At 49.4% G+C, this 27,229-nt stretch overlaps 4 protein-coding genes across 6 annotated transcripts in view; 2 read left to right on the top strand and 2 right to left on the bottom strand.

Annotated features, from left to right (window-relative positions):
• Positions 1–27,229, top strand: part of LOC131212708 (neurobeachin-like protein 1) — a 40,756-nt gene that overhangs the window by 2,120 nt on the left and 11,407 nt on the right. For all 3 annotated transcript variants that reach the window (XM_058206680.1, XM_058206678.1, XM_058206679.1), the window contains exons 8-12: positions 59–381; positions 455–2,357; positions 2,429–4,330; positions 12,957–13,106; positions 13,236–13,393. In XM_058206680.1, the coding sequence (XP_058062663.1) occupies positions 59–381; positions 455–2,357; positions 2,429–4,330; positions 12,957–13,106; positions 13,236–13,393 (4,436 nt within the window). The remainder of the gene's footprint in view (positions 1–58; positions 382–454; positions 2,358–2,428; positions 4,331–12,956; positions 13,107–13,235; positions 13,394–27,229) is intronic.
• On the bottom strand, positions 14,672–15,333 carry LOC131212712 (larval cuticle protein A2B-like). Its single transcript, XM_058206685.1, has 3 exons — positions 15,277–15,333; positions 14,998–15,189; positions 14,672–14,932 (listed from the first exon to the last, which is right to left on the bottom strand). Exons 1-3 carry the CDS (start codon positions 15,286–15,288, stop codon positions 14,672–14,674), a joined length of 465 nt encoding a protein of 154 aa, XP_058062668.1. The 5' UTR covers positions 15,289–15,333.
• On the bottom strand, positions 20,121–23,342 carry LOC131211377 (cuticle protein-like). Its single transcript, XM_058204811.1, has 6 exons — positions 23,294–23,342; positions 22,910–23,203; positions 22,585–22,844; positions 20,829–20,895; positions 20,447–20,725; positions 20,121–20,381 (listed from the first exon to the last, which is right to left on the bottom strand). The coding sequence occupies exons 1-6, from the start codon at positions 23,303–23,305 to the stop codon at positions 20,121–20,123; spliced, it is 1,173 nt and encodes a 390-aa protein (XP_058060794.1). The 5' UTR covers positions 23,306–23,342.
• LOC131212711 (cuticle protein 21-like) lies at positions 26,088–26,760 on the top strand. The gene is made up of 3 exons (XM_058206683.1): positions 26,088–26,140; positions 26,218–26,431; positions 26,594–26,760. The coding sequence occupies exons 1-3, from the start codon at positions 26,135–26,137 to the stop codon at positions 26,758–26,760; spliced, it is 387 nt and encodes a 128-aa protein (XP_058062666.1). The 5' UTR covers positions 26,088–26,134.

Genomic DNA, 27,229 nt, shown 5'->3' on the forward strand with positions numbered 1-27,229 from the left:
CATCGCTAGTCTCAATGATATATTACAGGAAATCAATTTTTTCTCTGTCGCTTTGTAGAAGTGGATAATGGATCACCAAGTGATAGGGACGGTGTTGGTGAAAACACTGCAGAAACTTTGTTATCATTCCGAAAAGATGCAATACAACCTTATGCACACCAACAGTATTAACGTACTGTTTGACGGACTGAAAGCTTACGGGAAACCGTCGAAGAGTCTAATCAATGAATGTTTAGGCTTCGCCTTCGACGACGCCGACAGCCGGCATGTGAATGTGTCCGTCGTCACGAAACTGATCGAATGGATGCCGTTTATGGGAGAAAACGAGCAGGATGTTCTTAGCGAGGTGCTACTGAAGAAGTGTTCTGGAACAATGCAAAGGTACATTTTCAACGGAACGCATACACTGGATAATCGCTGATCGCTACTCTTTGTCAATTGTGTCCTTCCACAGCAAGCAGCACGTGTGTGGAGAAAAAACAATTAAACGGATAGTACACGTGTGCCTATCGGATGGGAATCGGCTATCGTCGAAGTGCACCATTAATCTGTTAAAACTCATCGAAGAACTGGCCAAGTATAGCATCTTGCCGACGGAAGTTAACAGTCTATTCAGACTGCTCCGCAGCGAGACCCAGTTCGAGCACCGTAAGCAGCTGCTGGAAACGATTCTGAGGGTGACCCAGTTCCGCACCACACTGGGCGTTGCGCCGGACAATTTTCTCGACATTCAAACAAACACCAGCGGGATCACCATACCAGAGATTCGCAAATGGGACACCACGCACGGGTTCGTATTTCACGCGTGGCTACGGTTGGACGAAGAGCCTTCCATGGCACAAAACTATCGCCGGCAGCTGTTCAGTTTGTCCACCACGTACGGCACGGGGTACGAATTTTTCGTCCAAAAAAGTGGCAACTTTGTGGTGAGCGTTATAACAAAGAAGGAGTTCTTTACCGCCACAGCACAATCTCCGCAATTGCTCGATGGCCGTTGGCACTCGATAACTGTGAGTGTCGTCCCGCCGAAGCGGCTCTTCTCTTACCATCAGATCAACGTGTACATCGATTCGATGCAGAAGCTAGGCTCGACAATGAAGTACGCCTCGTTTGCCGAGGCGTTTCACTACTGTTCGATCGGTGCGCCGTATAATAATTTCAGGAAAGTGTCTCACACGTCACATCAGTCAAACTCTGCGCGAATGAGCCCCGTGCCGGATGCTTCGCCGAGCGGAGAAAGGGAAGAGAAAAGCAAATCGAGCCTGTTCCCAAATATTATCGAACGGGCATTTTTCCCCGGACTGGTGTCGCAGGTGCCGAATTATTTCACCCTTCCGAGCAAGTCCACGACGTCGCTAGACCCGAGCGTTAAATCGTACCCGATCGGTATGCAGGACTTGGTGTTCGGCGAAGCGGTATGTTTGAAGGGACAGCTTGGTGCCGTTCTGCTGGCCGATACGAACGTCAATCTGAAGAGTTTGTTCGAGGTGGGACCGAACGTGGCCAACGTGCTAGCGTCTGACATCATCGAATCGTTCGACATGGCGTCAAAGTTTGTGTTCTGTTTTGCACCGAGCGCATGCTACGATGGCTTGTGCTTGGATCTAGCTCCCGGAAACCAGTACAACGGTCATCTGGTCGCAAACGTAGCCCAAACGCTTTCGATACAGAACGCACTGACTGGGATTGGTGGGATGGTGGCCCTGCTTCCGATCCTGGACCACATCACGCAGCTTCCTGCATCGGAAATACCGGCCGCGAACGAGCTTATATCGCTCAGCCCCGTAGAATCGCCACTGAAGGAGGAACGCTTTGGCGATTGGGAGATGCTGCAGCTCAATTCGCTGACCGAAGCGAAGATAATACAAAACCCGATTGCATGCTTTCTGTGTTTGGTGCGAAATTTTATCAACGGAAACGACGCGAATAAGGAGAGTATGCTGAAGAACGATGTCATTGCCATCACGAGCGCGCTGTTGCAAAAGTGCCACGAATTGCTGTTTGACGTGAACGTGCTGATGGCGGTGCAGCTGCTAATTGAATCGATACAGAATGAAATGCCGTCCGGAAACATGGAGCTCCTGCACGTGCTACACCGCGATTTGGTGTTCAATTTTCGCATTTGGTCCAAGGCCCAGTTTCAGATCGTCATCGGACACATACAGTACATTAGCACGATCATCAAGGACGATCGGAAGTACTTTCGCCGCAATTTCGGTATTCAGTATTTGCTGGACGTGATACATGAGCACTTCACGAACAACACGAGCCTCACGCCACAGGACGCGAAGATGGTGCGCGAGTCGCTGTTGCGAATCATCAAGTATTATATACAGAAGGAGGTGAACATCAAGGAGGTATGTAGAGATGCCACAGTTTCGCTTGTACGATACGCGTCTCAAATAGATGTTTGTTGTTTTATTCGCAGATATCAACGCTGCTTACATTTCTGACCACGTTGAAACACGAAACTGCAGTCGGTGAGATCATCGACATGCTGTTGCTGCTGATCGAAGGAAAGCACGTGAAGGATCAAATCTTCCTGCTGATGTACGAACCACATATGGCCGAGGCCATGTACACACTGTTTATTGACCGATCGTTTGGAAGCGAAGTGCATCTGAAACTTATCAAATTTATCGGCGGCATGCTGAACACCAAGCGCATCTCTAGCAAACACAAGGCTGCGTTGCGGCTCTATGAACCGTCCATCGAATGCCACAGCTTGTATCCGGGACTTTTTTCGTTCATGATACCGTTCGTCCTGGAACCAAGCGTTATGTTGGGTTTGCTGGATCTTAACTTGGCATCCGATTCCGAGATGGGTTACGCCGGTGCCCTGTGCTTGATCTACCATGCCAATTTATCCAGCCTGACCTTGAAACTCGAGATCGCCCGGCGGCTGATGACGAGCACCTTCACGAAACCGAAAGCGCCGCAAATGATTGCGAAACAAGTAGGCTGGCAAGAGTCCATTGCAAGGTTGCTGATCAAAAAGCCGGTGGAAAATCGAACGGGTGGAGAGGTGGAAAAGGAGAAGGACAATATTTTGACCGACATGGACGAGGTCGTAAAGCGGGAACGTGAATCGACGGTGGTCAGCGCCAGTGGCGATGATTTGATTGTGTTCGACGACGAAACACTCGAACTGCACGTACACGATGCAAACAAACACCTCAACTCGTTTATGTCCGAAGCAGCGACGGTGATTGAGCACGAGATCAAGGAGCTGGCGGACACGGTGCAAGAAGCGGTCGTTGACAATATAGCCTCTTCCATTACATCCGTATACTCGGTGCTGCGACAGAAAACATCGGACATACAGGACACGATCGGTTCGCTGTCGCTCAGCTTCGAAGACGGTGGTGCAGCGCGAAAGAAAAAATCGTCCCTCAGCAGCAGTAGCGAAGAGAATGGGTCTTTCGATGAGTCCGGGTCGCTGGCCGGCACTGCTTCGATGGGGAAAGAGGATCTACAGTCGACCAAAAGCGTAGACGAACTGGACTGCAGTACGGGGAACAGTGCGGAATCGCCGAGCGCAAAATATGACGAGAATAATGACGAAGAAAATCTGGTGTGTCTTGTATCAAACAGCCTTTTTACGATTTTGTGGCGTGGTGTGGAAAACACGAACGACTCTTGGCAAGAACGTGGCCAGGTGATGGCTTGTATCAACCTGATCGCGCTTAACAATGAGCTCTACTGCTCGCACCTTAGCCTGCGGCTGCGCATCCTGGAGATGGGCGTTCAGGCGGCACTGATCGATCTGGCGGAAAATGCACAGCTTGCACTGACCCATCAGCAAAATGCGGCACAGTTACTTCGCCTGGCGTACGACCTGGTGGTGCTGGATCCGAACGAGGACAGTTCGAAAAAGTGTTCCGTGAAGCTTCTGGACGGTGTGCTCTCGTTGCTGGACATACTGATGGTGTTTCAGCAGAGCAGCAGTGACGATTGGTCGGAAATGTCGCACCTATGCTTGGGACTGCTACTTAAGTGCTCGCACAACGTCAATTCCGACATTGTCGCCATGGCAACAGCTAAACTACATGCTCTGCTTCAGAACCGCATCAATCAAGATCCGGCCGAAATCGGGTACCTGATGTACAGCCTCAACCAGGCCATCTGTAAGGCGATCGACGAGGACAACTCGGAGCAGTATTCGTTCCTCATTCCGGTCATGAAGGCACTGCTGGAAAAATCGCGCACGGTGCTGGGTCTGGCGACGCATACGCCTGATCTTCCGGCCACCTCATCCGGGCCGATCTTCTTCCAAGACTTCCAAGGGTACTGCACCAGTCGCCAGTGGACAGCGTTTATCGATAAAAAGGTAGGAAAGCTGCACTATTCTCTCTTGTTGGTTGATTTTGGGTACATAGCGTGTTTGTTGTAATATTCTTTGAACCAATTACCGTTCAATTACTGTCGCCGTACTCTGAGCATCTTTATTGTGATTGTTGGCTTAGCTTAAAAACAGTCTAATAAATAATATTCTCACCCTACTACACTACAAACGTAAAAGAACGCAACGAAACACAACTTATACACGCTACTGCATACTTATACCTCGAATAGCACTGGTAAAGAGAGTGTGGTCTTCATCTACCACCGAGTTAGTTATCGCGTGGAACTTCCGATGGGGTCCCCGACAGGTCTTTCTTCTTTCGGGTGGCTCTCTGGCGAGTTCCGATGTCGCTTATGTCGTCGTAGCTCTCATCATCGTCATCCTCGTCTAGCATCGTGTAGTCTAGACTGGTTGCACTCCGATAGTGTGGCATATCTCGTCTTCTCGTCGGTCGTACCTCGGGCGTGTGGCCACCCGATCCGTTCGCTTGACTCGATCCGGCGTAGTAGCTTTTCGAGTTTGACTTTTGTATCGATAGAATACTCAGATCGTCACTTCCGGACGGCTTTGACAGCCTATGGCCCTGATTAAAGGGATTACTTTGGAAGTAGTTGTGTAGGTCAGAGTTTTTCGCATCAAACTCGATCGACTTAGACGCCGTAACTGACGGTGAGCTCGGTGTCCGGTGGCTAGTGTAATCTCCTCGGCCTCCGATCTTTACAGTTGCTTTATTTTGAGACGAAAGCAGTACAAAGTTTGACGGATGATCATCTTCGGTTCGCGGTAACGTGACTCCGGCCGGCTTGGAGTGTTTCACCTGTTTCTTGGGTTCGAACTCCAGAAACTCATCCGCATCTATGGCCACCTGATGAAAGTCTGAGCTGGACCCGAACGCGTCCCGTAGGTCATCGGTATCGAGATTGTGCGCATTGCTCGGTCCTGGCACTTTCGGTTTCTTCTTTCGGCGACTCCTAATCGGACGCTTGGGCCCGTCGGCAGAGAACTTCTCATCCGATGCACCATCTTGACCGCCGAACGGTGTCAGCGATTGACTTTTGATGGGCACCTTCTGCGTTTCGGAACCACCGTCGTAGTATGAATTGAACGACGTAAACGGATCATTGTCGCCAATCGTTGGGAACGCGTTGATCGCCGGCTTGTTTGGATTGGTTTTAGTTGGGGTGTGGAACTGTTCCTGGTCGTAACGCGTCGGCAGACTGGGTATGTATTCTTCGCTAGCCCCGCTCGTGCTGTGTGAGGTGGTGTGGGTGGAACTAACGCCACCGCTATTGTGGTTTAGTCTCTTGTAGGACGCATCGAAGTCATTCGAGGGTTCAAACAGGTTCGACTTCGAGTTGGGAGCCGCTACTTCGTACGACGTGAGGGGCGTTTTGTAGGGGTCTTTCTTGTACGTCTCCAGTGGCAACTGATGCTTTGAGCCCCCATCACCGAAGGAAGAAAGGTCTGTATGGAAGCTGCCTTTATTTCCGCTTCCAGATGGTGTGGTGTAGGTATTGATGGCCGTGGAGTCCGCAAAGTGAGGATACTTGCCGCTGGAATGCTGGGAGTAGCTATGAGAGTACCCACCGCCGACACTGGAATGTTTGTTTGCACCTCCCGTAAATCCGTCAAAACCATTGGATGAATCCAAAAACGAAGGCAGTTTCGAGTCGAACACATTGGGGCCATTACCGAAACTGCTTTTCGATAGGCCAGCGTCAAAAATAGAGCTTTCGTAGCTGGGCTTTCCGTAGGACGTGGAGCCATGGTAGCTAGGTTTTCCGAACGACGATCCTTCGTAGCTGGGCTTCCCGAACGACGATCCTTCGTAGCTAGGCTTCCCAAACGAGGATCCTTCATAGCTGGGCTTGCCGAAGGACGATCCCTCGTAGCTGGTAATCGACTGACCGTATGCGAACGGTGGTGAACCGAACGTTGGCGATGGGTGTATCGATGATCCGTAGTTTGGCGGAGGTTCCCCAAACGACCCATGGTGATCGCTGAAGGAACTCTCGAAGCCGGAACTGAACGGATCTTCAATGCTTTGCGGTGCGTAGTGGGACAGTGGAGGGAAGTTTACGTTCGGCGGTCCATACTTGACACGCGGCTTCGATCCCGGCCTCCGACGTGGTCTCGGTTTGCGTCCTCTCGGTGGAGGTGGTGGCGGAGGCAATTTCGGGCGCCGTTTGATGACGCGGTGAATTTCAATTTCGTGCCGCTTCTGGCGATGCAACAGTGTGCCCGTGGAACCGACTGGTTCAACTGACGTCTTGCTAGCATCGGGCTTAACTGTTTCGTGTTGCACGTCCTCCGCTATTGCGACCGCTACAAGAAGCTGGAAAAGAGATTAAGAGGAGATGAAGATGATAAGGTGTCTTCTTTAGGGAAGGACAACTACATTTTGAAGATCAATTTGCGATTGTAATCGATTACAAAGAGGGCTAGCAAGGTGCAGAAAATGGTTGCGTGATCAGTTCATAGTAACGGAGTACACGGTAGGGACGCCCTAGACCTTCGGTGTCAGGAATTCTGCCTTTATTAGCAGTACAACAAATTATTGTCATCTATTGCGAAGCTCTGGGCTGCTCCGACGGAACGGATGCTACTAATTGGTTCGTCGAACCGAACCATCGTAACGTGTCGAAGAGAGAAGCACTACCTTCTTCGTGATCGATCGGTGCTAAAACAAAACGTGAGCTCGCCCAGTGTCCCCCGAAGGCCACGTGCAGTTTTAGCGCAATGAAAAAGGCGATTTTTTTTCAATCCGGTTTTACATGCAAACCTGCAGCAGCGGCATTAGCCAGCGTGAGGGGCCTCATCAAAGAGCCTTTCCTCCGATCACGTTCGGTCACACCCAAACGCGCCGATCGAATGACCGAGAAAAACCGGAGAGCGCTTAACGCACCTTTCACGCCGGGTTAGGCCGTGTCGCGTCGTGCGTGCACGAGAATGCACCGCCGCCCCACCGACGACGAGGGCACCGGCGGTGAATACGTTTCGCGGTGCATTGTGCTTGGCCAACCTCAAGCCAGCAGTTTGGCACTTGGTAGCCGCTTGCCGCAGTACGCGGTTGGAAACATAAATTATCAGCGATCTGGTTGCTATCGGTAAGGTGACCTGTGGCGTCTCGCAGTTGACGCGGTCGACGTTTGTCGTCTAGCCTATCCCTTTCGGCCGGCCCGTGCGCTGTGACCGCGGCCCTAGCCACGGCCCCGGCTTCGAAGGAGGCCACCGCTCGTTGTTCGTCCCGTGTGGTGTACGCCCAAGTGGCATGTCTGCCGGGTGACTGTACCTTTCGAGGGTGTCCAACCCCCACTGGCCGGGCTGCTGCAAAGTGGGTTTATGGTGGAGTCTGTACATTTCCACGCCAGCGCCTTTTCACGCGGGTTGTTCGTCGGTCAGTGGTGCAGGCGCAACACCAGCAGCAGTTGGACAAGTTTTTCTTTCCAGCCCTGAAGGAAAACAGGTTTCAGCAACCGTTGGCTGGATGAAAATGACCATTTCGACTTTCGATTTCCACCACGATTGGCGACAGCGATACCACCGCAGTGAAGACGGTTTGCCGACCCGGCCGGGCGGGTCAATAATTGTGCATAGAAATCGGTGTACGATAAGCCAGGATATGCAGCTCTGGCCACCGTCGGCCATTAACAATATCTTTGAAACCACATTGTAATGCACCGTGACCATTTTTCCAGGCCCCACATACAGCATAAATAATGCGGTTTATCTGCCGTGCGGGTGGCGGTCAATCGATCGAATACCATCGAGCCGTCGTTAAATTTCTCCGATATTCTCTCCCTGGCACCGTGGCCGTAAGGGTGTGTTGAACGAGCGCGTTCGTCCACAGCCGCAGTATAAATAAACATAACCGTGCGTAAATGGAAAATCACAGAACCACCAGTGGCTTTCGGTTTCAGGTTTTTCCTTTTTACTGCAGCCAACTGCGGCTGTGTAACCCGTATTGTTCGTTTGCTGCTGACCGATAGGATCTGTAAGGTGATACTGGCCAGTGGTCCAATAATGGATTTATTCATTTCACGCGCGGCCCGTGCGTTCATGAGGCGAGAAATTAATTTGAAATGCGATCTTCACTGCAAAATGCAATGCGTCGGCAGAGCATTAACATTGGTGGTGCGAAGGAGAAAGCGACACCGACTCCGACTCCGACTCCGGAACCTCAATGCTCCACAGAGACCGATCGTTTCAAAGTTCACGTACTTGTGTTGCTTTATTCCCATGCTGTCGCAGTTCAAACATTAACAGCATAATGAGAAACAAATGGCTGCGGACCCTGAGCTTTATTTATGTGTCCAAGTTATGCAAACACCCCAAAAAACATGGATTAACCTGTCTGGGTCAGTGCTAGAAATGGGTTGACTAATTTATAGTTACGCGACTTGGTTGAGGAGTTGTTACGTTGAAAGTGTTGCCTTGCCAAAGATTCTCGGTTGCGTTAAAAGGTCCTCTCGAGCCCCATTAATAAAGCGAAGAGGAAGTGCCAGGTCGTGATAGGAGGAACTGGCAGCCCGGATTATGTAAAGTTTCTGCGCCCGTTTGCATAGGGTTGCGCCCTTTAAAACGAACGCTAAGCGGCATCGTGAGCCAGCAACACACAGGTCTGGCAATGTAACTGATGGCACACCGTAACCGTGGCTGTGGGTGATTCATAGCTGATGAAGATATTGAATCTTATTGTACCCATTGTTTGGTGATACTTTCGACTAACGGCTCTTAAAGGCCCTCCGCAGATTCTATGCTTCACGAACAGTTAGAAATTTTGTTTTTCGTAAAACTCTCTTCACTGAAGCTTTTCTTAGTTTGGTTGGTTTTCTTGGAGTATCAATTTGATTTAATCCTGGATTCTTAGGCTGAGGTCCATCAAAATAATTTGGTTCGAAAACTAGAAAACTGTATAACTACGAACCGCTATCTACGTTAATGTGCCGTCTATTTTAATATACATCTCTCTATCTTTCTGAAACACTTTCGCCATCGTCTGCATAATTGGCGTAATTACGAGCAAAAGATGCATAAAATTAGCTATCAACTAATGGGCGGCTGATTTGCCAGGTTGTGCCCGTAGTATCAGTGCTCTCCGGCATGTCTTCCGGTTGTAGGCGCTTCTCCATTTCACACATGGTTGAAAACAACGCACAATGGCGGTTTTTTGCACGACGAGCAAAACAATGGCACTTTGAACCCGGGCCGGAACTGAAACTTTCGTCCGTTAACATGGGAAGATCCGAGCATATGCTGCCGCCTATTTGCTTTAGTTTATTACTGGCGTCCCGCAATTTTCCGACGCATGTGAAATGTATGTTTTATTGCCTTCGTGCAGCACGCGATCATCACACGAAGATTGAAACAGTCCAAACCGTGAGGCGCCGGCCGCGGTCACCATAAAGATGAGAAATTGGTGCTCATTTTTGTTGTAGGCTGAACGCCAAAAGTAACACTGTTTCTGCTGCTGCTGCTGCTGCTGCGGAATTTTACGACTTTATGGTCCACTTCGAGACACAAACACACAAGCACACTTCGTCAAGGGTTGAGAAGTGCAATTAAGCTGAAACCTTAAAACCTACATCGGCCGGTAATAAAATCCTGATTATACCGCGATCAGAGTGCATTATTGGTTCCGTTTTCATTGATCCGACAGTCCACCCGATCGTGTTCCGATTTCGACGTCAATATTTACCAGCAAGAGTAGCTGCTGCCAACAGGAGGCCATCGTTTTCATGTTTGTCACTCCGAGATGAAGGTTGGAACTTCGCACCGGGCACTCGACAATTGATCACTTCTTTCCAACCGTGACTGCAAATCCGGTCTAAATCCGCTTCTTGCTAGTGTTTCAGAATTTGCAAGATCACTTCAGTTTCACACTGAGCTCAACCATTCTGGCACTGGATTCTACGTCACACCGCAAAGTCCGCTACTGTACCACTGTATCTGTTCAATATCTCGTCACCTACGCACGGTACCACTTCCGAAATATTCCATAAATCCGATACCCGCGCTTTGAGGCTTTGCAATCACGCCTCGATAGATGGAACCACTACCGTGTGGAGTGGCGTGGCTACTGGCTCAACTTTCTTCGCGAAACTAACCAGCCCTGCCGGAGAGGATCTTCTTTTATAACTTTCCAGCACCGTTCCGGGGCCATCCGCGAACTCGAAAACCGAACCCTACTGGCTTCCGCACCGGAACGACGTTGCTATAGACGCGGACGCGAAGGCAGACACACGCCGGAGCCGGGAGAAAAACTTGATCCGTCGTGGAGCTTCGGTTGGTCCGAGAGAAATGGCACAAACGGTGCTGGGTCGGTTCGGTTCATCTCCTTCGCACCGGGGCGCAGCATAAGATACCCTCGGAGTCGGTAGAAAATGCTCCACCGATCGCATCGCGTCGTGTTTACGGGGAGAGTCGTCGCATGATGGCATTCGCGTGAGTCGCCTCTCAGCCGCGGGGTGGTTGAAGCATGCGATCCGGCGTGGAGAAACGAGGAAAAACAGCCTGATTTTACTTGCCGATAGGCTGCAGAACGAGTACAGCGCGACGAGGGACAATTTCTTGGCGAGAAGTTGACCACCACCCGGCTTGGTGAAATGGGGAAAAGCGCTTCCTCCGCGACTTGTCACGATTCCGAGCCAACGGATGGTTGTTTTTATGTGTGACTTATGTCGGTTTAGCGAGAGGCGCCGCTTTTTCAGTAACGCTGCGGTTATTTCATCATTGGTCGTTGGCTTTGTTTACTTCTAAAAAGAAATCATATGATCGATCACAACGATTATTGGGAACTCGATCTTTCCATCATATAATAACTAGCTGTTATCCCGACGCATGGTGGAGCCTAATCGTACTCCAGCGACTGTGAATAACCCAAATTTATACATTCTTCTGCATTAGATGTAGTGAAAGTAGTTTTAGGTGTTACCATTTCTATGTATCGCTGGTTTTAGGGGGAACTATCTCTAGCTCTAAATATTCCCTGCTGCGTGCTTTCTACCAGCGACTGGGGCATACTCCCGTGTCACGTCCTGTTTGCATACATATTTTGACACATATTCACGAAACCACCCGAACGGAGGTTAAAATTGAAAGCTGCTAGGCTACTTACTTACGCCTGTCTGTGCCGGACCCCGGGCCAAAGAAACCGCTTTCGCCCGCAAGCTGTCAGTGGGATCGGACGGCGGTGTGAAGCCTTGAACTTGGTTGTCGATGTCAAAATTTAAATCGAGTCAAATTTAACAAACTCGTTCGACAGTCGACCATTTGTTGGGGCAGGTTCCGGACCCACGCGCAACCCAACGAGGACGACGGTTTGACACGGTAAAAAAGGTAATGAGAGCGCACGCAGATCCGTGGCACTGCCGTACACTAAGCAAAACGGGAAGCGAACGGGATCGCTCGGTTCCGTAAACTGGGATTGCGGAATTCGTAGCGCCAATCGAACTGGAAGTGTAGATCCGGTTTTCGTGTACGGGTTGCGTGCGGCAGCAGTCGGGCAGGCATTTTCGTTTTTGTGTTCCTATTGACATCACGAGGAGGTAACAAAAAGCATCTCCCAGTACCGGGCTCCGTTTGTAAGAATAGATGTGGCAATCAGGGCGATAAGCTTTACACTGTGTCCATTTCCGGAAAACGGCCACCGAGCAGCAGCCCGATTGCGCCGAGCGTCGGTGGTGCACGTTTAAGGACAAGACTGGAGCACAGGCCGATTTGTGTTTCCTAACGTTTAATTAGCGGCGAAAACTTCCTGCTTCCTTTCAGCAAACGCGTAGAGCCCGCATCTCCCATCCGGTACGTCTGCCACACGGTTCGCCACGGAGACCTTCTGGGACCGGTTTAAAGCATAGGCCTACGCTTCGTTGCCTATGCGCAGCAAGCCCAGGTCTCCGCGGATCCCGAGATGATTGCCAGCCGTCTGTCGTCTGCCTGCACAACGGGCAAACGGACAGCAGAAGGTAATCAATAGCACCATTGGGGTGTTGGGCTGCTGCAGCAGTAGCGGCGTGGCAGGGAAGACAACCAAACTCACTGGCAACCATCCGCGAGCTCGGAACCTGCTCGCATAGAGATACGAGCGCAGTGCGCAGCGGGAGCCCGATCCTTGGGCGGAAGTGCACTTTCGCTGCCGCGTGCCACGATGCACTCTAATGCGCGGCCCGTGCGCATAGCACGATGATCGTCTGCCCATACCCTTAATCGAACGCCCAAGTCACAAATGGGAAAGGTACAATCTTTCTGTTGGGTGCCGCTTCCCGTGAAGTAACAGGCCCCGGCGACGTTCATTTTTCATCCGATTGTTGGCTTGACTGTGGCCGAAGTTGCTGGCGCTCGTATGGGGAAGATTTCGTGCAATTTCGTGATCCCTTTAAAGGTTACCAACCATTGCGCCAACTTAGCTGGCAGGGCCGCTCGGGCTTGTTACCGGTCGCGCCGGTGATTACCGGACTTCCTTATGTCTTCGTCGCTCGTCCACCGGGAGGGAAGCTGTGTATTGTAAGGGGTTCCTGCGAGTCGAAAGATTGATTGGCCGACAAAGTATTTAAATGTTTGACGTTTGACGATTGACGTTTTCGCTGTGTTTTGCGCTGCGTTTCTTCGACAGATTAAACCACTGTTCACCTCGTACCAGAAGGACCTGTCCAACACGCTGTGGGAGCCGCTCAACACCTTCTGGGCCGAATGCTACGAATCGTGTAAGCTGTCCTCGCAACGGCGGGCCAAGCTGCAGATGGAAAGTCGGCGGAAGTTTCAGGTAACTTGAACCGCTGAGGCTGGGAAACCGTTACGTACACGGCTTTCGGGATCGTGTAACAATGGGAAGGAATTCCGGGAACGCGGCAGAAATTGGTTACCAACATCTCTTTCGTTCGGCCCATTACAGGAAAGAATACTGGTACCCTGTCGAATACGTCAATCGGAGGAGAATGCGCGCCTCAGCGTACAGCAGGCCCAGCGGAAGGCCAAAGATGCCAACACCGAGCGCCGCTGGCTGACTCTGCAGCGGTTCCTGTACGGCCCGAAGGGTGCCTGGACCAAACTGTGAGTACACGCACACGTTCCGTCAAGTGAAACGTCTCGTTTTTTCGTTGTTGGCCCCTCCAAGCGGGTGCGATCCGTACTTATATGGGTTGTGACATGAACCTCGCGCGCGCGCGCGCTTCGATGACTTCGCGTTTCTAGACCTTTTCGATCAAGTTCTTGGCTTCATCCGCTGCAATCCGCCAGCCGACCGGCCAGAGGTCGGTTATGGAATGTGGAAAGCTCATTACGCTGTCAATTACGTCGGGCGAGGGAACATAACGTCGCTCCAAACCGGTACGCCACCGGTAGGGTGAACCTTAAAAAAGTGTCAATCGGTCAAGTTCACGGTGAAGAAAGCCAATAAAGCGCATAGCGTCTCGTAACACGGGCGCGGTGTGAAGAGAGTTTAATGGACAGTGTACAATCTCTCCAAAACCACCAGCCAGGTTCCCAGGATGTTGTGCTATCTTAACCTTCGATCGCAAGAATGAGCCTTCGTTGCGCAGACTGCCATTCGATGCGTGTTGCATCATCAATTTGTCTTTCGGAGCGGGGCAGTTAATCGGTGCTTCGCAGATAATTGATCTACGGGCCAGGTTTATTTAAGGACACCAGCATTTAAGTGGATGGCGAAGTTCTGTGGGAAACATATTATGTAAAATACACTGTAGATAAGATAATCAAGCGCGATCAATGTGGCGACGAACACAGCGTTGAGTAAGCGCCGTTTTTTGGATCATCATAAGAAATCGGTGACTGATGGCGGGATATTCCAAAAAACAAACATAATTTTCCAAAGAAAGTTTTTTGCGACTTTGGACGATCTGGTTTCATTCGTTCCTTTGGGTGTCCACGTTCGGATATGTTTCTGCTACGCCAGCAGCATAAATAGGCGCAAACACAGGGCCCTTCATTGTTTCCACTCTTTAACGGGTAACGATGGTGGTTTATTTTCCAGCATTTCGTAGCGTTACGTTTACTAGAACTAAAAAACAAATAAGTCAAACACAGTCAATCATTGTCAATGTCACTAATCTCCAACCGCGCGAAACAGGGCTATGATGATGTTGGATCGTTGGTTGTTGCTCGAAGCACTTGCGCTAATATTTACAAATGAGTTATCGTGGTGTGTAGATAATTCGATTGTTCGATCATTATACGTTGGGCCATTTTGTTGTGCGTTAGCAGACGTCGTCGTTGTATCCCAGGTGCTCCAACCAATCGGCTCACCACACTCGCACTCGAGTATCGCTGACCGATTGATCGCGCTTGAGTATCGCTAGATCTCAGTTCAGCTTAACCGAGGATGGCCTTGCCGTACGCGGGGTATCCGTACGGGGCAGCGACCTTGGCGACGGCAGGATAGGCAGCAACCGGGGCCACAGCCTTCACGCCCAGTGGCTCACGGTGGACAACGGCGTTGAATCCGTTGACGGGGTCGGCAGTGTACTCAACGACACGACGGGTGCCATCGGGCTCAACCAGAGCGTACGAGCCAGTGACAACATCTCCCGAGCGCGACTCCTGCTGTTCCTTGTTGTCTCCGGTCAGAGCATCCTACAGGAACGCAGGAGTTTATGTAATCCCCGTGTGTACGTCTTTGGACTCACCTTTCAACTTACGGCAATGTGGTAGCTGTAGCTGTACTGCGGGTTCGGGTCGTAGTCGTCGGCAACCTTAGCGACGGCCAGAGGAGCGGCAACCTTAGCAACGGCTGGGTACGCTCCGTACGGGGCATGGACGGCACCGAGCGGGGCCGGGTATCCGATGGCGACGGCGTTGGCGACGGCCACAATGGCGGCGAAGACGGCGAACTGCACGTAAAAAAGAGGCGATTTTAAATTGAACCACACAATCGAGGCATTTGCTGAGGCAGCTGCATGTCTTCACGCACAACTCACTTTGAATGCCATTTTGGGATTCTGCTGTGGCTGGTGTTGACCGTTTGACAACCGTATACTGATTATATTCTTAGCTCCAGCTTCCACGCCCTTTTATAGTGCGCTCAAATATCGCCGCCGCCCGAAAACTGGCTCACCACCGCGAACCAACGCCCTACAATCACTTCGATGAGAGGATTTTTTTTTCTTTCTTTATTTAATGCCCTCACTAAAATGGCCTCACAGTGGTGCCGATCGGCTCGGTGCCTAGCACCGTACGGCGATCGGGGCGCCTCTCGTTGTGGGATGGTTATCAAAATGTGCGTACCAAGATCACGTCCATGTGTTGGGCCCCAAACCGTCGCCCACCGGGCGCAGAACTGCAATTGCAGTGGCGGGGCACGATAAGCGCTCCGGCTATGCGGTGCAGTTCACAAGTTCACGTTTCACGCAGAACCAATCTGAGGCCAGACTGGGCGGCTGGCCTCCGGTCGCAGTGCATTGCTGCTCACATGGGGGCTCAATTTTCACACATCCTTGCCGGGCGCAACACGTTCACTCTCGGCCGCTGAGAGCCGCACCGGAGCACAAATTGGGCAGAAACCCACACTCGGCGGGCGCATGCTGTTGTGCTGAGGCTCTAGGGGAGTGGTCGATCGGTTGATTGCCGACCGGGGCGGGTGGCCAGACGTCGCAGGAAGGCCGCCGCATCTAGAATCGGGCGCTTAATGAAACACGCACCGTGTTTGCACCTCCGACGCCGCCTCCAACAAACGGGGCGGCGCAGGTGGTCCAGTTTATGTCCTCATTCAGCGCAGCCGCCACCGTCGTCGTCGTAGTGATCGTGTTGTGAAGGGCGGCTGCCGATCGGCGACACCGAGCGGTGTGTCTGGAGCAAAGACCCAACGCTGTATAGCCAGCAGTGGGAGGGCATTAGAATCTATGCTGCAGCCAGCCGGGCGCAATCGTCAGTTTTATGCACGTGATAATTAATCGATTTAGTGGTTAATTTTATGGTGCAGATTAGTGTTACGTCTGATATTAAAAACCTTCCATTTTGGTTTTTTTTTTCGTTTATTATTAGATTATAATACGTTGATCATTTGCTTCTGTGAAGAAAGTATAAGCCTTCGAAGGATAAATGTGAACGATAAAGATATGTTCAGTAATTGTTCGTTGGTCACGTGAGATGTATTAAAACGTGATCGACTGTAGTTAGTCGGTAACGGCCATTTGTTTCGCACTTAATAAATGATGATGAATGCTCCCTCCCAAATAATGTTATGTTACTCTTAAAAGTGTTGAATCAAAGTTTGCAACATCAATATTACCGTTTGAAATTCAGACAGCTTAATTAAATCAGACCATGTATAAAATGTGCTCCCGAATTCAGTGTCATTGCGTTGTTTGAATCTGTTTAAGCACAATCAATAGTTCTTCTTACGTTAACATATAACAAAGCATCGTGGCTTCACTAAAATACCCCAGATCCTGCAACACACCCGGAGTCCGGAGTGGATACCATTTGAGTCACCGGAGTGACAGTGGACGCTACATCTTGCCAAACGATCGTTTAAACGTGGGAACTTTTTAAATACAATGTGGTTTAATAATATTAATACCATATGCTATGTAAGTCATGTAGGTAATGAATTTATTGAATTATTATTGCAATTCCCAGTATCATCGCCCGCCCAATTTTAAACAGACAGATGGGTCAAATAATTTTGAAAACAAACGCAATATGGCCATTATTATGGATTTATATTTGCTTTGTATATCAATCACACGGTCAAGGCGGCAACTGTGTGCCACGAATGTACATTGATTGGTGTGTTTGGAAGGTACGCGGCGGATTCATTTGCAGAAGACGGTTCAGGTAACGGCACAGCAGTATGGCAGCGTGGCATTCATTAACAGCTAGCGATGGGGAGCGTTTGATGTTTTTTATGGTTTTTTTTATGTTGGCAGGACGTCTGCATTTATCCATAGAACGGGTGGGCCAGTGGAGCAGCAACCTTCGCCACAGCAGGATAGGCCAGCGGGGCGGCGAATTTCGCTACCGGCGCGACAGCTTTGACGACTCCGGCGCCACGATGTACGACGGCGTTGAATCCGTTAACCGGGTCGGCCGTGTACTCCACCACACGCTGGGTACCGTCGGGTTCAATCAAGGAGTACGAGCCGGTCACAACATCTCCGGAGCGCGACTCCTGCTGGCTCTTGTTATCCCCGGTCAGAGCATCCTGCGCAGTACGGTGATCGGGTTAGCCACTGGAACTTGATCGACTCCGGCGACCGGAACTTACCGACACGGCGTAGCTGTAGCTGTACTGTGGGTTCGGGTCGTAGTCGGCCAGCGGTGCGGCTACCTTGGCGATCGCCGGATATCCATGGTACGGGGCCGGATATCCGATGGCAACTGCGCTGGCGGTGGCGATCGTCATCGCTGCCAGAACTGCTAGCTGGAAAACGCAACAGGAATGATAGGGGTTTGCTCGTTGTTCGCGGCGCTCCGAGAACTCTGCGTGCCTTACTCGTAGAGTCATTTTGATTGCTGCCCTGGGGGTGTTGGCTGTGTAAGAACGAATGTACCCTAATCTAATTTTGCCACTGCTTTATATACGAAATTCTCCAATTCCTACCTATATCGCCAACCACGCCACGCACTAATGGGCACGCACTGGGCGGCTGTGGAACTGGCCGAACCTTAGGCCGTGACCAGGAGTGGTGGCAGTGGCAATGACCAGCATCGAACGAAACGAGAAAAAACCCCGCTTTATAGATGGATTTGATATGAGGAGCCGCTGGGTGTATGTCTAGCTCGGTATTTTTTCCTTCCCCTTACACGCCTGATTGGTGTCCTTTTTTCGCAGGGTGCCGCCCGAACCGACTGAACAGAGCCTCCGCGCTCTGTGAAACATTTGCTAACAAGCCAACAACAAGCGAGCAAGTTAAGGAAAATAATATCAATGACGTTTTCGATTGCGGCGCGGTCCCACTTTTACCAACAGTGGTGGACCCACTGCCCACCGCTTGCCCACGGTATCGCTGGCGTTTATTTATTTTTTTTCGTTCTCAAAGTCCGATTACATGGTGCAAAAACCAACCCAAAGGGTGAGGCCTCACAGCCCGTAGTGGACAGAGAGGCGTTGGTTTCGCTGGGCGGCTCACCCCCGTTCGCAGTATTTGGCTGGGAGTGCCATACTGCCAAATCTTAATTTATTGCCCACTGGCCCATTCGGGATATGCGTGCATGTGCCATGCGTGTGTAGCAGCTGTTTTGCTGTTTGGAACGACGACTGTCTGGAGCTCGCTACTTGCTCTAATATTTGTCAAAGGTCTGCAGACTGTTGGACAGGAGAAATGTTATCGTCTCATTCGAAATAGTGGTCCTGTTTGACGGCTGTGTGCTTCTTGTTTCTCTGTTGGATAAAATAGAAAATGAAAGTATCCAGCGCTGCGCAATAGTGGTTTCAGTAATGCGCAGTTTTATACTTTGTTCTGTTCCTTACATCCGTAGATATGGTGTTAACTCACGTTAACCTTAAAGAATAATTGACCAACTTTCAAAGTATCTACCAAATAAATACGATCCGGTCCGTTCTTCTAAGATTAAAACAAAAAGTATCTACCAAATTGATATTCCAAATAAATAAATACGATCCGGTCCGTTCTTCTAAGATTAAAACAAAAAGTATCTACCAAATTGATATTCCAAATTGTGGTTGTCTTTTCAAAGCAACTGGTTTGCACAAACCCCTTCAGAGCCTGAAAGGTCGGTCAGCAGAGCAATTTATCTGACATTGACGGCTAATTGACAATGGTTTTATTTGAAATTTATTTTCTTAGAAAGATTTGATTTCGTTTGCATGTTCATCGAGGCTCGCATAAGTTAGTTATGATACAACGATCGCTCTATCAATCGCAACGAAATAACAATATTCGATTAAACTTTAATTCCTTATTTGCGATTTCAGATTCTTTTCTTACTATCTTTGTAACCCTTTTTTATATAGGGCTGGTCGTTTTAACATCTTCAATTTACGTATTCCTCTGGACTTTTTCTAGCAGTCAGCTTGCTCGTCATAATCCTCAGATGGAAGTTATTTTGTTCCGAAAAACGGTACTAAGGTTTTTGTATACATTCGAATGGAATATGATGTACAGAAACGCGCAGGTTATCGATCTTTGTTATTTATTGCATCAAGTATTAAACCAATATCGATTGTTGTCCAAAAAAGTTTAATTATAACTTTAAAATTGTAATCCAAAGTTAATGTATGAAATATTTTCAGTGCCGTTGTTGATAGGCTGATGATTGCTGTCGGAGTGATCGATGAATTGAGTTGATTGATGACGCTGGTTTTATTGTGTTTATCCAATAAACGATCCAGACGCTGTGATCCAGACGCCGACGATGTCGTATCGTCAGTCGTCAACTCGTATGAAGAAATAGTACTTCTGAACAAATCTTTTGTAGAAATTGCATCTATTTTCATTCACCTTACATTCGTTTTCTATTTCACAAAAACAAACATCTTGTCACACAGTCAAAACACAGTCAGCAGCATGTGTACATATATCGAGCAGTACAACTAGAGGGAATCTAGGGTGCGATGAATTGTGATGTTCCTAGTAACAGCCAGCAGAGCACTAAGTGAAGATCATAGAGAGAAAAATGAAAACTAGCACAAAGAGCAAGACTAGCGACAGAAAAGTCACGTTAAAAGAAAGTAAGACTTATAGGACAGGATCGAGCAGTAAGAATAAATAAATAGAAAGTGCTAACTAATGACTTGGAGAAAGAGTCACAGAGCGTCTCGGTGATGTGTATGAAGGGTAGTTAGTTCGCTTAACCGAGCTTAACCGACGATGGCCTTGCCGTACGCGGGGTATCCGTACGGGGCAGCGACCTTGGCGACGGCGGGATAGGCAGCAACTGGGGCCACAGCCTTCACGGCCAGAGGCTCACGGTGGACAACGGCGTTGAATCCGTTGACGGGGTCAGCATGGTACTCAACGACACGACGGGTGCCATCGGGCTCAACCAGAGAGTAGGAACCAGTGACAACATCTCCCGAGCGCGACTCCTGCTGTTCCTTGTTGTCTCCGGTCAGAGCATCCTACAGGGACACAGGAGATTATGTAGTCGTCTAGCGTGTTTGTGTGGCCACACTTTTCAACTTACGGCAATGTGGTAGCTGTAGCTGTACTGCGGGTTCGCGTCGTAGTCGGCGGCAACCTTAGCAACGGCCAGAGGAGCAGCAACCTTAGCGACGGCCGGGTAAGCTCCCAGAGGTGCGTGGTAACCTCCGTACGGAGCGTGGACGGCTCCCAAAGGAGCGTGGTAACCTCCCAAAGGTGCGTGGTAGGCTGCTCCGTAAGGAGCGTGGACTGCACCGAGTGCGGCTGGGTATCCGATGGCGACGGCGTTGGCGACGGCCACGATGGCGGCGAAGACAGCGAACTACAAAAGTTTCCAAAGGATGCTTGATTAGAAACTGTTCGCACTAACAGTTCGGAAAACACTGGCCCAACGGTAGAGGTATTGGCCACCTGGTTCAGCTTACTTTGAATGCCATTATAGGTTGAAGATTTTCCGTTGTTCTTACTAGGGCGGTGCTTTGGTTCTGATGGCTTGCTCCGAGAATGATCGGCTTTTTATATCGACAAACACACTCCTACCTTTGTCACCTTTCATTTGATGGCAATACACCCGGCGACTATGCTGCTAAGCAGCAGTACGCCCAACCAACGAGAAACATGTTTTCCACCGCGATTGTAGCAACCTTGCTCGAAGGGAAAAGAAAGGATATCGGAGTTTATGGTAAGCCCAGTGCCCTACGCAATCCACCGAAAGTAGTTCGGAGCACCTCAACATTTTTGCTGCATATGGGATTTGTTTATAAAACTTTTGGAGATTTTTTTGTACTGATCTGTTTTGATTAAATCGGAAAAAAACGATAAAATTGCACGAAGTGTATTTTATAACTACTGTAAAAAACTCTTACAAATTGCTTAAAAAGTAGCAAAGATTTTTTATAAGAGCGAACAGATCCAGATCCAGTACCAACCAACTCAAGTCGATGCATTGTTAGGGTACGAACTTTCGCCTTTCGCGATGAAATGCAGGCGAATGATCTACGAACGAGGCAACAAATTGTTAGTTTTAAAATAAACATATACAAACTCTTCGTAGGCTCTGGTTCACTCTCAGCCCTTCCACAGTCTCAACCCTTCCTTTATGATCCGAGTGAGTGTAGTTTACTTAGTTTGTAAGTTGTTTCTGAAAAAATAGTGCATCAATTGTATTGATTTGTTTTTATTAGACAACGTAATATTCTTTAATTAATGGCAAGTCAGGCCAATCAGACGAGGCTTTGATTTCTTTCATCGGTTAGGTGTCAGGCACAAAGTACTATAAAATCAAAAATATGTGGAACACAACAACTCAATTTTTTATTTGGTAAAAATTACCCATGTTACGTTTTTGTAGGGCTATAAGGATTCAACGTTATTGCCGTCATAGATTAGATATGCAATTTTTGGATCGTCTTAAAAAAAATTTTGGAATTTTTTTTTTAAGTTCAACATTTCAATATGATTGTTTGAACGTATTTTGTTCTTCAGCATTATCACTTCATGCTCTTTCACTGTCGCTCTTCTTCTTGAAAATGCTTGTTTTTCTTTAAAGTATTTTAATAACTCATACTGATACGGCGCACTGATGAAAATGAATAAAGATTAGAATCCGGTTTCGACCAAAGTAAAACTAAGCCATTGTTTTGGGATCTAATTTTTTTTTGTATTTTTAATTGTTTCTTTTTTTGTGTTTTGTACGATTTTAGTTTAAAATGTTAAACATTTACGATTGATTCCCATTCAATCGCAAGTTTGAATCACGTCACGCAACTGTAGGAAATGTTGGAAGAATAACTCAAAGAAAATGGTACGTGAAAACCGTATGCATTTATTTTCATCAGCAGTTTGGTTGTTGTTTTCCATTTACACAAACAGAAACAATAGAGCAACCGTCTTATCACAAAGTTCAAACACAATCAGCATCCATGTTGGGAAAAGTCATTTTCATATGTACACATCTCGAGAAGTACAGACAAGGTGATGGAAACAGTTGGTGCTAGGCATTGAGATCAAGTCTAGCAGCAAGAAAGACAAGCAGAGAGTGAGACTTAGAGAAGTACGGAAGAATAAATAAATAGTAAGTGCTAACTAATGACTTGGAGAAAGAGTGTTCGCGTTGTGCACTTCACATAAGAAAAACGTTTGCCGTTACGTATCTGAAGACGAGTTCCGTTTAACGCAGCTTAACCGAGGATGGCCTTGCCGTACGCGGGGTATCCGTACGGGGCAGCGACCTTGGCCACAGCAGGATAGGCAGCAACCGGGGCTACAGCCTTGACGGCCAGAGGCTGACGGTGGACAACGGCGTTGAATCCGTTGACGGGGTCAGCGGTGTACTCAACGACACGGCGGGTGCCATCGGGCTCTACCAGAGAGTAGGAACCGGTGACAACATCTCCCGAGCGCGACTCCTGCTGTTCCTTGTTGTCTCCCGTCAGAGCATCCTACAGGGACACAGGAGATTATGTAATCCCCGTGTGTACGTCTTTGGCCACACCTTTCAACTTACGGCAATGTGATAGCTGTAGCTGTACTGCGGGTTCGGGTCGTAGTCGTCGGTAACCTTAGCGACGGCCAAAGGAGCCGCAACCTTAGCGACGGCCGGGTAAGCCAGCGGAGCGGCAACCTTGGCCACAGCCGGGTAAGCTCCCAGAGGGGCGTGGTATCCTCCGTACGGAGCGTGGACAGCTCCCAAAGGAGCGTGGTAGGCTGCTCCGTACGGAGCGTGGACTGCGCCAAGCGGAGCCGGGTAGCCGATGGCAACGGCGTTGGCGACGGCCACGATGGCGGCGAAGACGGCGAACTGCAAAAGGTCCCAAAGGATGCTTGATTAGAAACTGTTCGCACCGATAGCTCAGGAAACACTGGCCGGCACGGCACGGGTTCTGCTTACTTTGAATGCCATTGTACGATACAGACGTTCCGAGGTTCTTACTAGAGCGATGGAGTGATTCTGATGCTTGGTCCCGACTTAGAGCAGCTTTTTATATCGAAAGCTCAAAACGCACTCTCTTAAGTGTATGCGTGATGACAATCGGTGATATGTGGCATTCGCGGGGAGCATAAGTGGCTGGAGCTGTAGAAGCATACGGTTTCGTTTTATTCCTCTCGCCGACTATTGGGATTGGGTGGTCCAGCTACCACCTTCGCATTCGACTCGAAACACTCACGCACGCGTTGTAAAATAAGTCGGACTGAATCGGACTGTTTCTCGCAGCCACAGCCCTTAATAAGTGTGTGCGGGTGCTCAGAGTTTGGACAAACTCCTTTTCAACTTGATTAAAACATGTCGCCGACAATGAGCCCGGGGCTCGCACACTTTTTGCGTACCTCGTGCACTCGCTCTTGTGCTTGTGTGTGTTCTGGATCACTGCACGTCTCGTGATCTTCAGAGGCTACAGGGTCAATCGATGGGCGCTCGATTTGTGTTACTTTGCGCCAGCAACCAGCTGCGCGATCGTTAAGATCTGCTACGCCCGCCCTACGCCCCAGCCATTTGGGCGGTGCAATGTTGCATCGACTGCATGCTGGTGCATGCTTGCGGCTGCAGAAAGTGAATGTACGTAGCGTTAGAGCCACTGCCGACCGGACATGCCGGGTGCGTACGACTATCTCGTCAGGGGCGTCACAATGTTCGACCGATATCTTAACTTCTTGTCGATTGCATTAATAATTCAGAAAAAAACGAAACGTTAGATTCGCTGTTTTGGAAGTACTTTTGATTACGGCAGAAGCATTGGATGGCATGTCGTAGCCCATTTATCGATTAATTGCCACGGAAGAGCGCACATTGTCATAATGGCCATTATGTTGCTCTTTAATTAGCAAATGTCGTACACCATGAAACACAAAGGTAAAAGACATCTCCATCACGGCGAGCGAATAGGCAACTTTGAGCGCTACTCGCGCCTTTTACTTTGCCTCACGTGCTGCGTGCGCGATGCACGGGGGCTTTAGGACCGCTGGCCCGGCTGGCAGCGTGAAGGGAGCAACGATCAACACGCCCAGGCGATCAACACGTTTTATCAAACCCCAATGCCCACCACCAACACAGGCTGCACCGCAACTGGACTTTCTTGCATCAGGCGCGCATAATTTGTGCACATTTTATGCTATTGTTACCTGACTTTTTTTATGCTCCTTCAAAGATCACCCAACAGACACTGCGGAGGGATCGTGTTCGAAGGGGGGCCTTAAATACTTTTTCAACCATTATTCATTGTCTAGCAAACCCTACGAGCGAGGCAACCGTGCTAAATGTCGCACCAACGCGCAGTCATGCCATCAAATGCAGGGCACGTGAGGGCATTCGGATGTATGGTTTGGCCGGTGGTTGTAAGGAACCAACGGTGGGTCGGTTATTACAGCCAGAGCTCACCATCGGAACCCGCGGCGAATCTCGGGATAATAAATGTCAACCGTTGTCGATCATTGCATTGGCCTCATTGGGTCTGAATTTAGTCTTGAGGTGTTTTCAATTGGATGGTTACGGATTTAACAGTGTATACATTTTAATCGTATAGTAATAAAATTGAGATTTCTCGCATTTCGATGTTGAAAAACTTCGCAACCTGTTTTGGTGAAATGTGTAGATCGCGGTTTCCGATCTGACCAAGTCGATCTGATGCAATAGCGTTTTGTCTTTGCGCAGTACTCCAGCACTTCAGTACTCTGTGCGTTGCGTTTTGACCTTGCAAAACGTAACATGTGCTGGACACGGCGTAAAGGGTTAAAGTGATACTTTAATTCCAAGGCGGGTTTTCATTTGTAATATACGATACATTTTTGGAGTTCAATTGTAGAGCATTTAATTCTGCTACAAATCATTTAAAAACAACATCTCATTCAACATTCGCGTCGTTTTGCCCATAACTTTGTGTCAATGATTAACTTCAATCCAATCAAAAACATCCGACGCACGAAAAGCGACGAACCCTCGTTTCGGTTCACGAATAGAAGTGTAACAACATTTACCGATCACAAGTACGCAAAATGCAGCTTTCGCGATCATATTTTATCATTATGCAACACCCTCATTCGATAATGCATTACAGTTTGATATTGACTTTGCCACTTTGACCTTCACTCATTGAGCGATAGCGCCGGTACCGTACCGAGGACCTTCGACAGAGCATAGTGCGAATCTACTCACAGCGTACGCCTCGCCAACGGAACTGTGTTAATGGCAGGTTGATTGCACAATAATTGATTCGATTAATCAACAGTTGAACCCTTTTCGGTAGGTGGTCGCCTGGCGTGCGTTTCACTTTCCGCCGGAAGGCACACGTTTGTCTTATGCTTTCTTCTTACACAATCGATCCGCACTGTCGATGGACGGACGGATTCAGGATGCCCCATGGTGGGTTGTGCGACCTGAATGATGACCGCATCGGCGGCTCCCTTTATTACTGCGGGAAGCAGACGCGACACGGTTTTTGGGCGACTGAATTTGGCTACGGCCGCGATACCGCCGTGAATGTTTAATCGAGTTATAATAAACACACCGTGCGCCGTACATGTGGCCCCATGTTTGATATGCTGAATTTAGTAGTTTTTTTTCTGCCTGTCGGTGCGTCATAACATGAATTGTGGAGGGCTCGGCGATGCGTTGTTGAACCATGTTGTGTTGCTTTATAAACCTGCGGTTCGCGTCCAGAGGCTATCAAATCAATTCCAACCCCGCAACCAAGTGGTTCCAGTTCCGAAGTGGTTCAGTGAAGTCTCTACGATCAAAATGAAGGTAGTTTAACGGTCGTTCGACCACGTCGTGTGCTTTCCGTTACGTTTTGAACTTGATTCTCCAATTCCAACTCGTAGTTCGCAGTGTGCATTGCCTCGATCGGGCTTCTGGTGGCAGTGTTTGGTCCGAGCGGCACACAGGCAGCCATCGCCGCAGTGGCACCGCCGGTTCTAGCGGTCAACACCAACTACGATCCCCTGCCACAGTACAGCTACGCGTACAACGTCCAAGACGCACTGACGGGCGACACCAAGAGCCAGCAAGAGACGCGAGATGGCGACATCGTACGAGGTTCGTTATGTCGACCAACTCTGCACGGCAAAGTTTCCACGACGACCCACGGAGCAGAGCTTTAGCTGAACTGCTCGAAGCGCTCGAAGCCATTCGAGCTCACTGTTCGGGACGGCCACTTCAACTAATGGCGGTTCGGTTTCCTTCTTTCACCCGCTTTAGGTTCGTACTCGCTGGTGGAACCGGACGGCACGCTGCGCATTGTTCACTACACTGCCGATCCCGTCAATGGCTTCAATGCCGTGGTCCAGCGTGGTCCCGTCGTTCCGGTGGCCGCCGGCCCAGCCCTTGTCCCAGCCGCGACGGTAGCCCGCGTAGCGCTCGGTTAGGGTCCCTCGAATTGACTCCCCAAAATTGCGCCGTCGCCAAAGAACACACACGCTGCAACTGGGGTCCTGCATTGGCAGGATATTTAACGAGCTTTGAGTGCACCTTTTGCTACACAGACTGAAATATATAAACCCTAATTTTACTAGTACACTAATAATGAGTTGAAGCACGCCGCCGTTCGGCCGGCGTGCTACGTGATCAGAAGCGAAAACCTTGATGACCTGCGGCCATAAACGAGACGTTCGGCAGAACAACCGTAGGTCTCCCGCCCGTTGCGCGCGTGCGTGATTGATCAATCAGACTTCATATTCGGTTCGGTTTGGTGGCCCCAGCAAAACTCATGTCGGGCCAGCTTTGGATATTTTTGCTAATTAATTGATGGTTTTGCCCAGCGGAGTAGCGGATCGCGCTTGAGCCGCAAGGGCATTTGCCGAAGCTGAGGGATGTTTGTTGCATCAACCTCCCTTG

Source organism: Anopheles bellator, chromosome 2 (assembly GCF_943735745.2).
Source record: "Anopheles bellator chromosome 2, idAnoBellAS_SP24_06.2, whole genome shotgun sequence".
NCBI classification, from domain to species: domain Eukaryota; kingdom Metazoa; phylum Arthropoda; class Insecta; order Diptera; family Culicidae; genus Anopheles; species Anopheles bellator.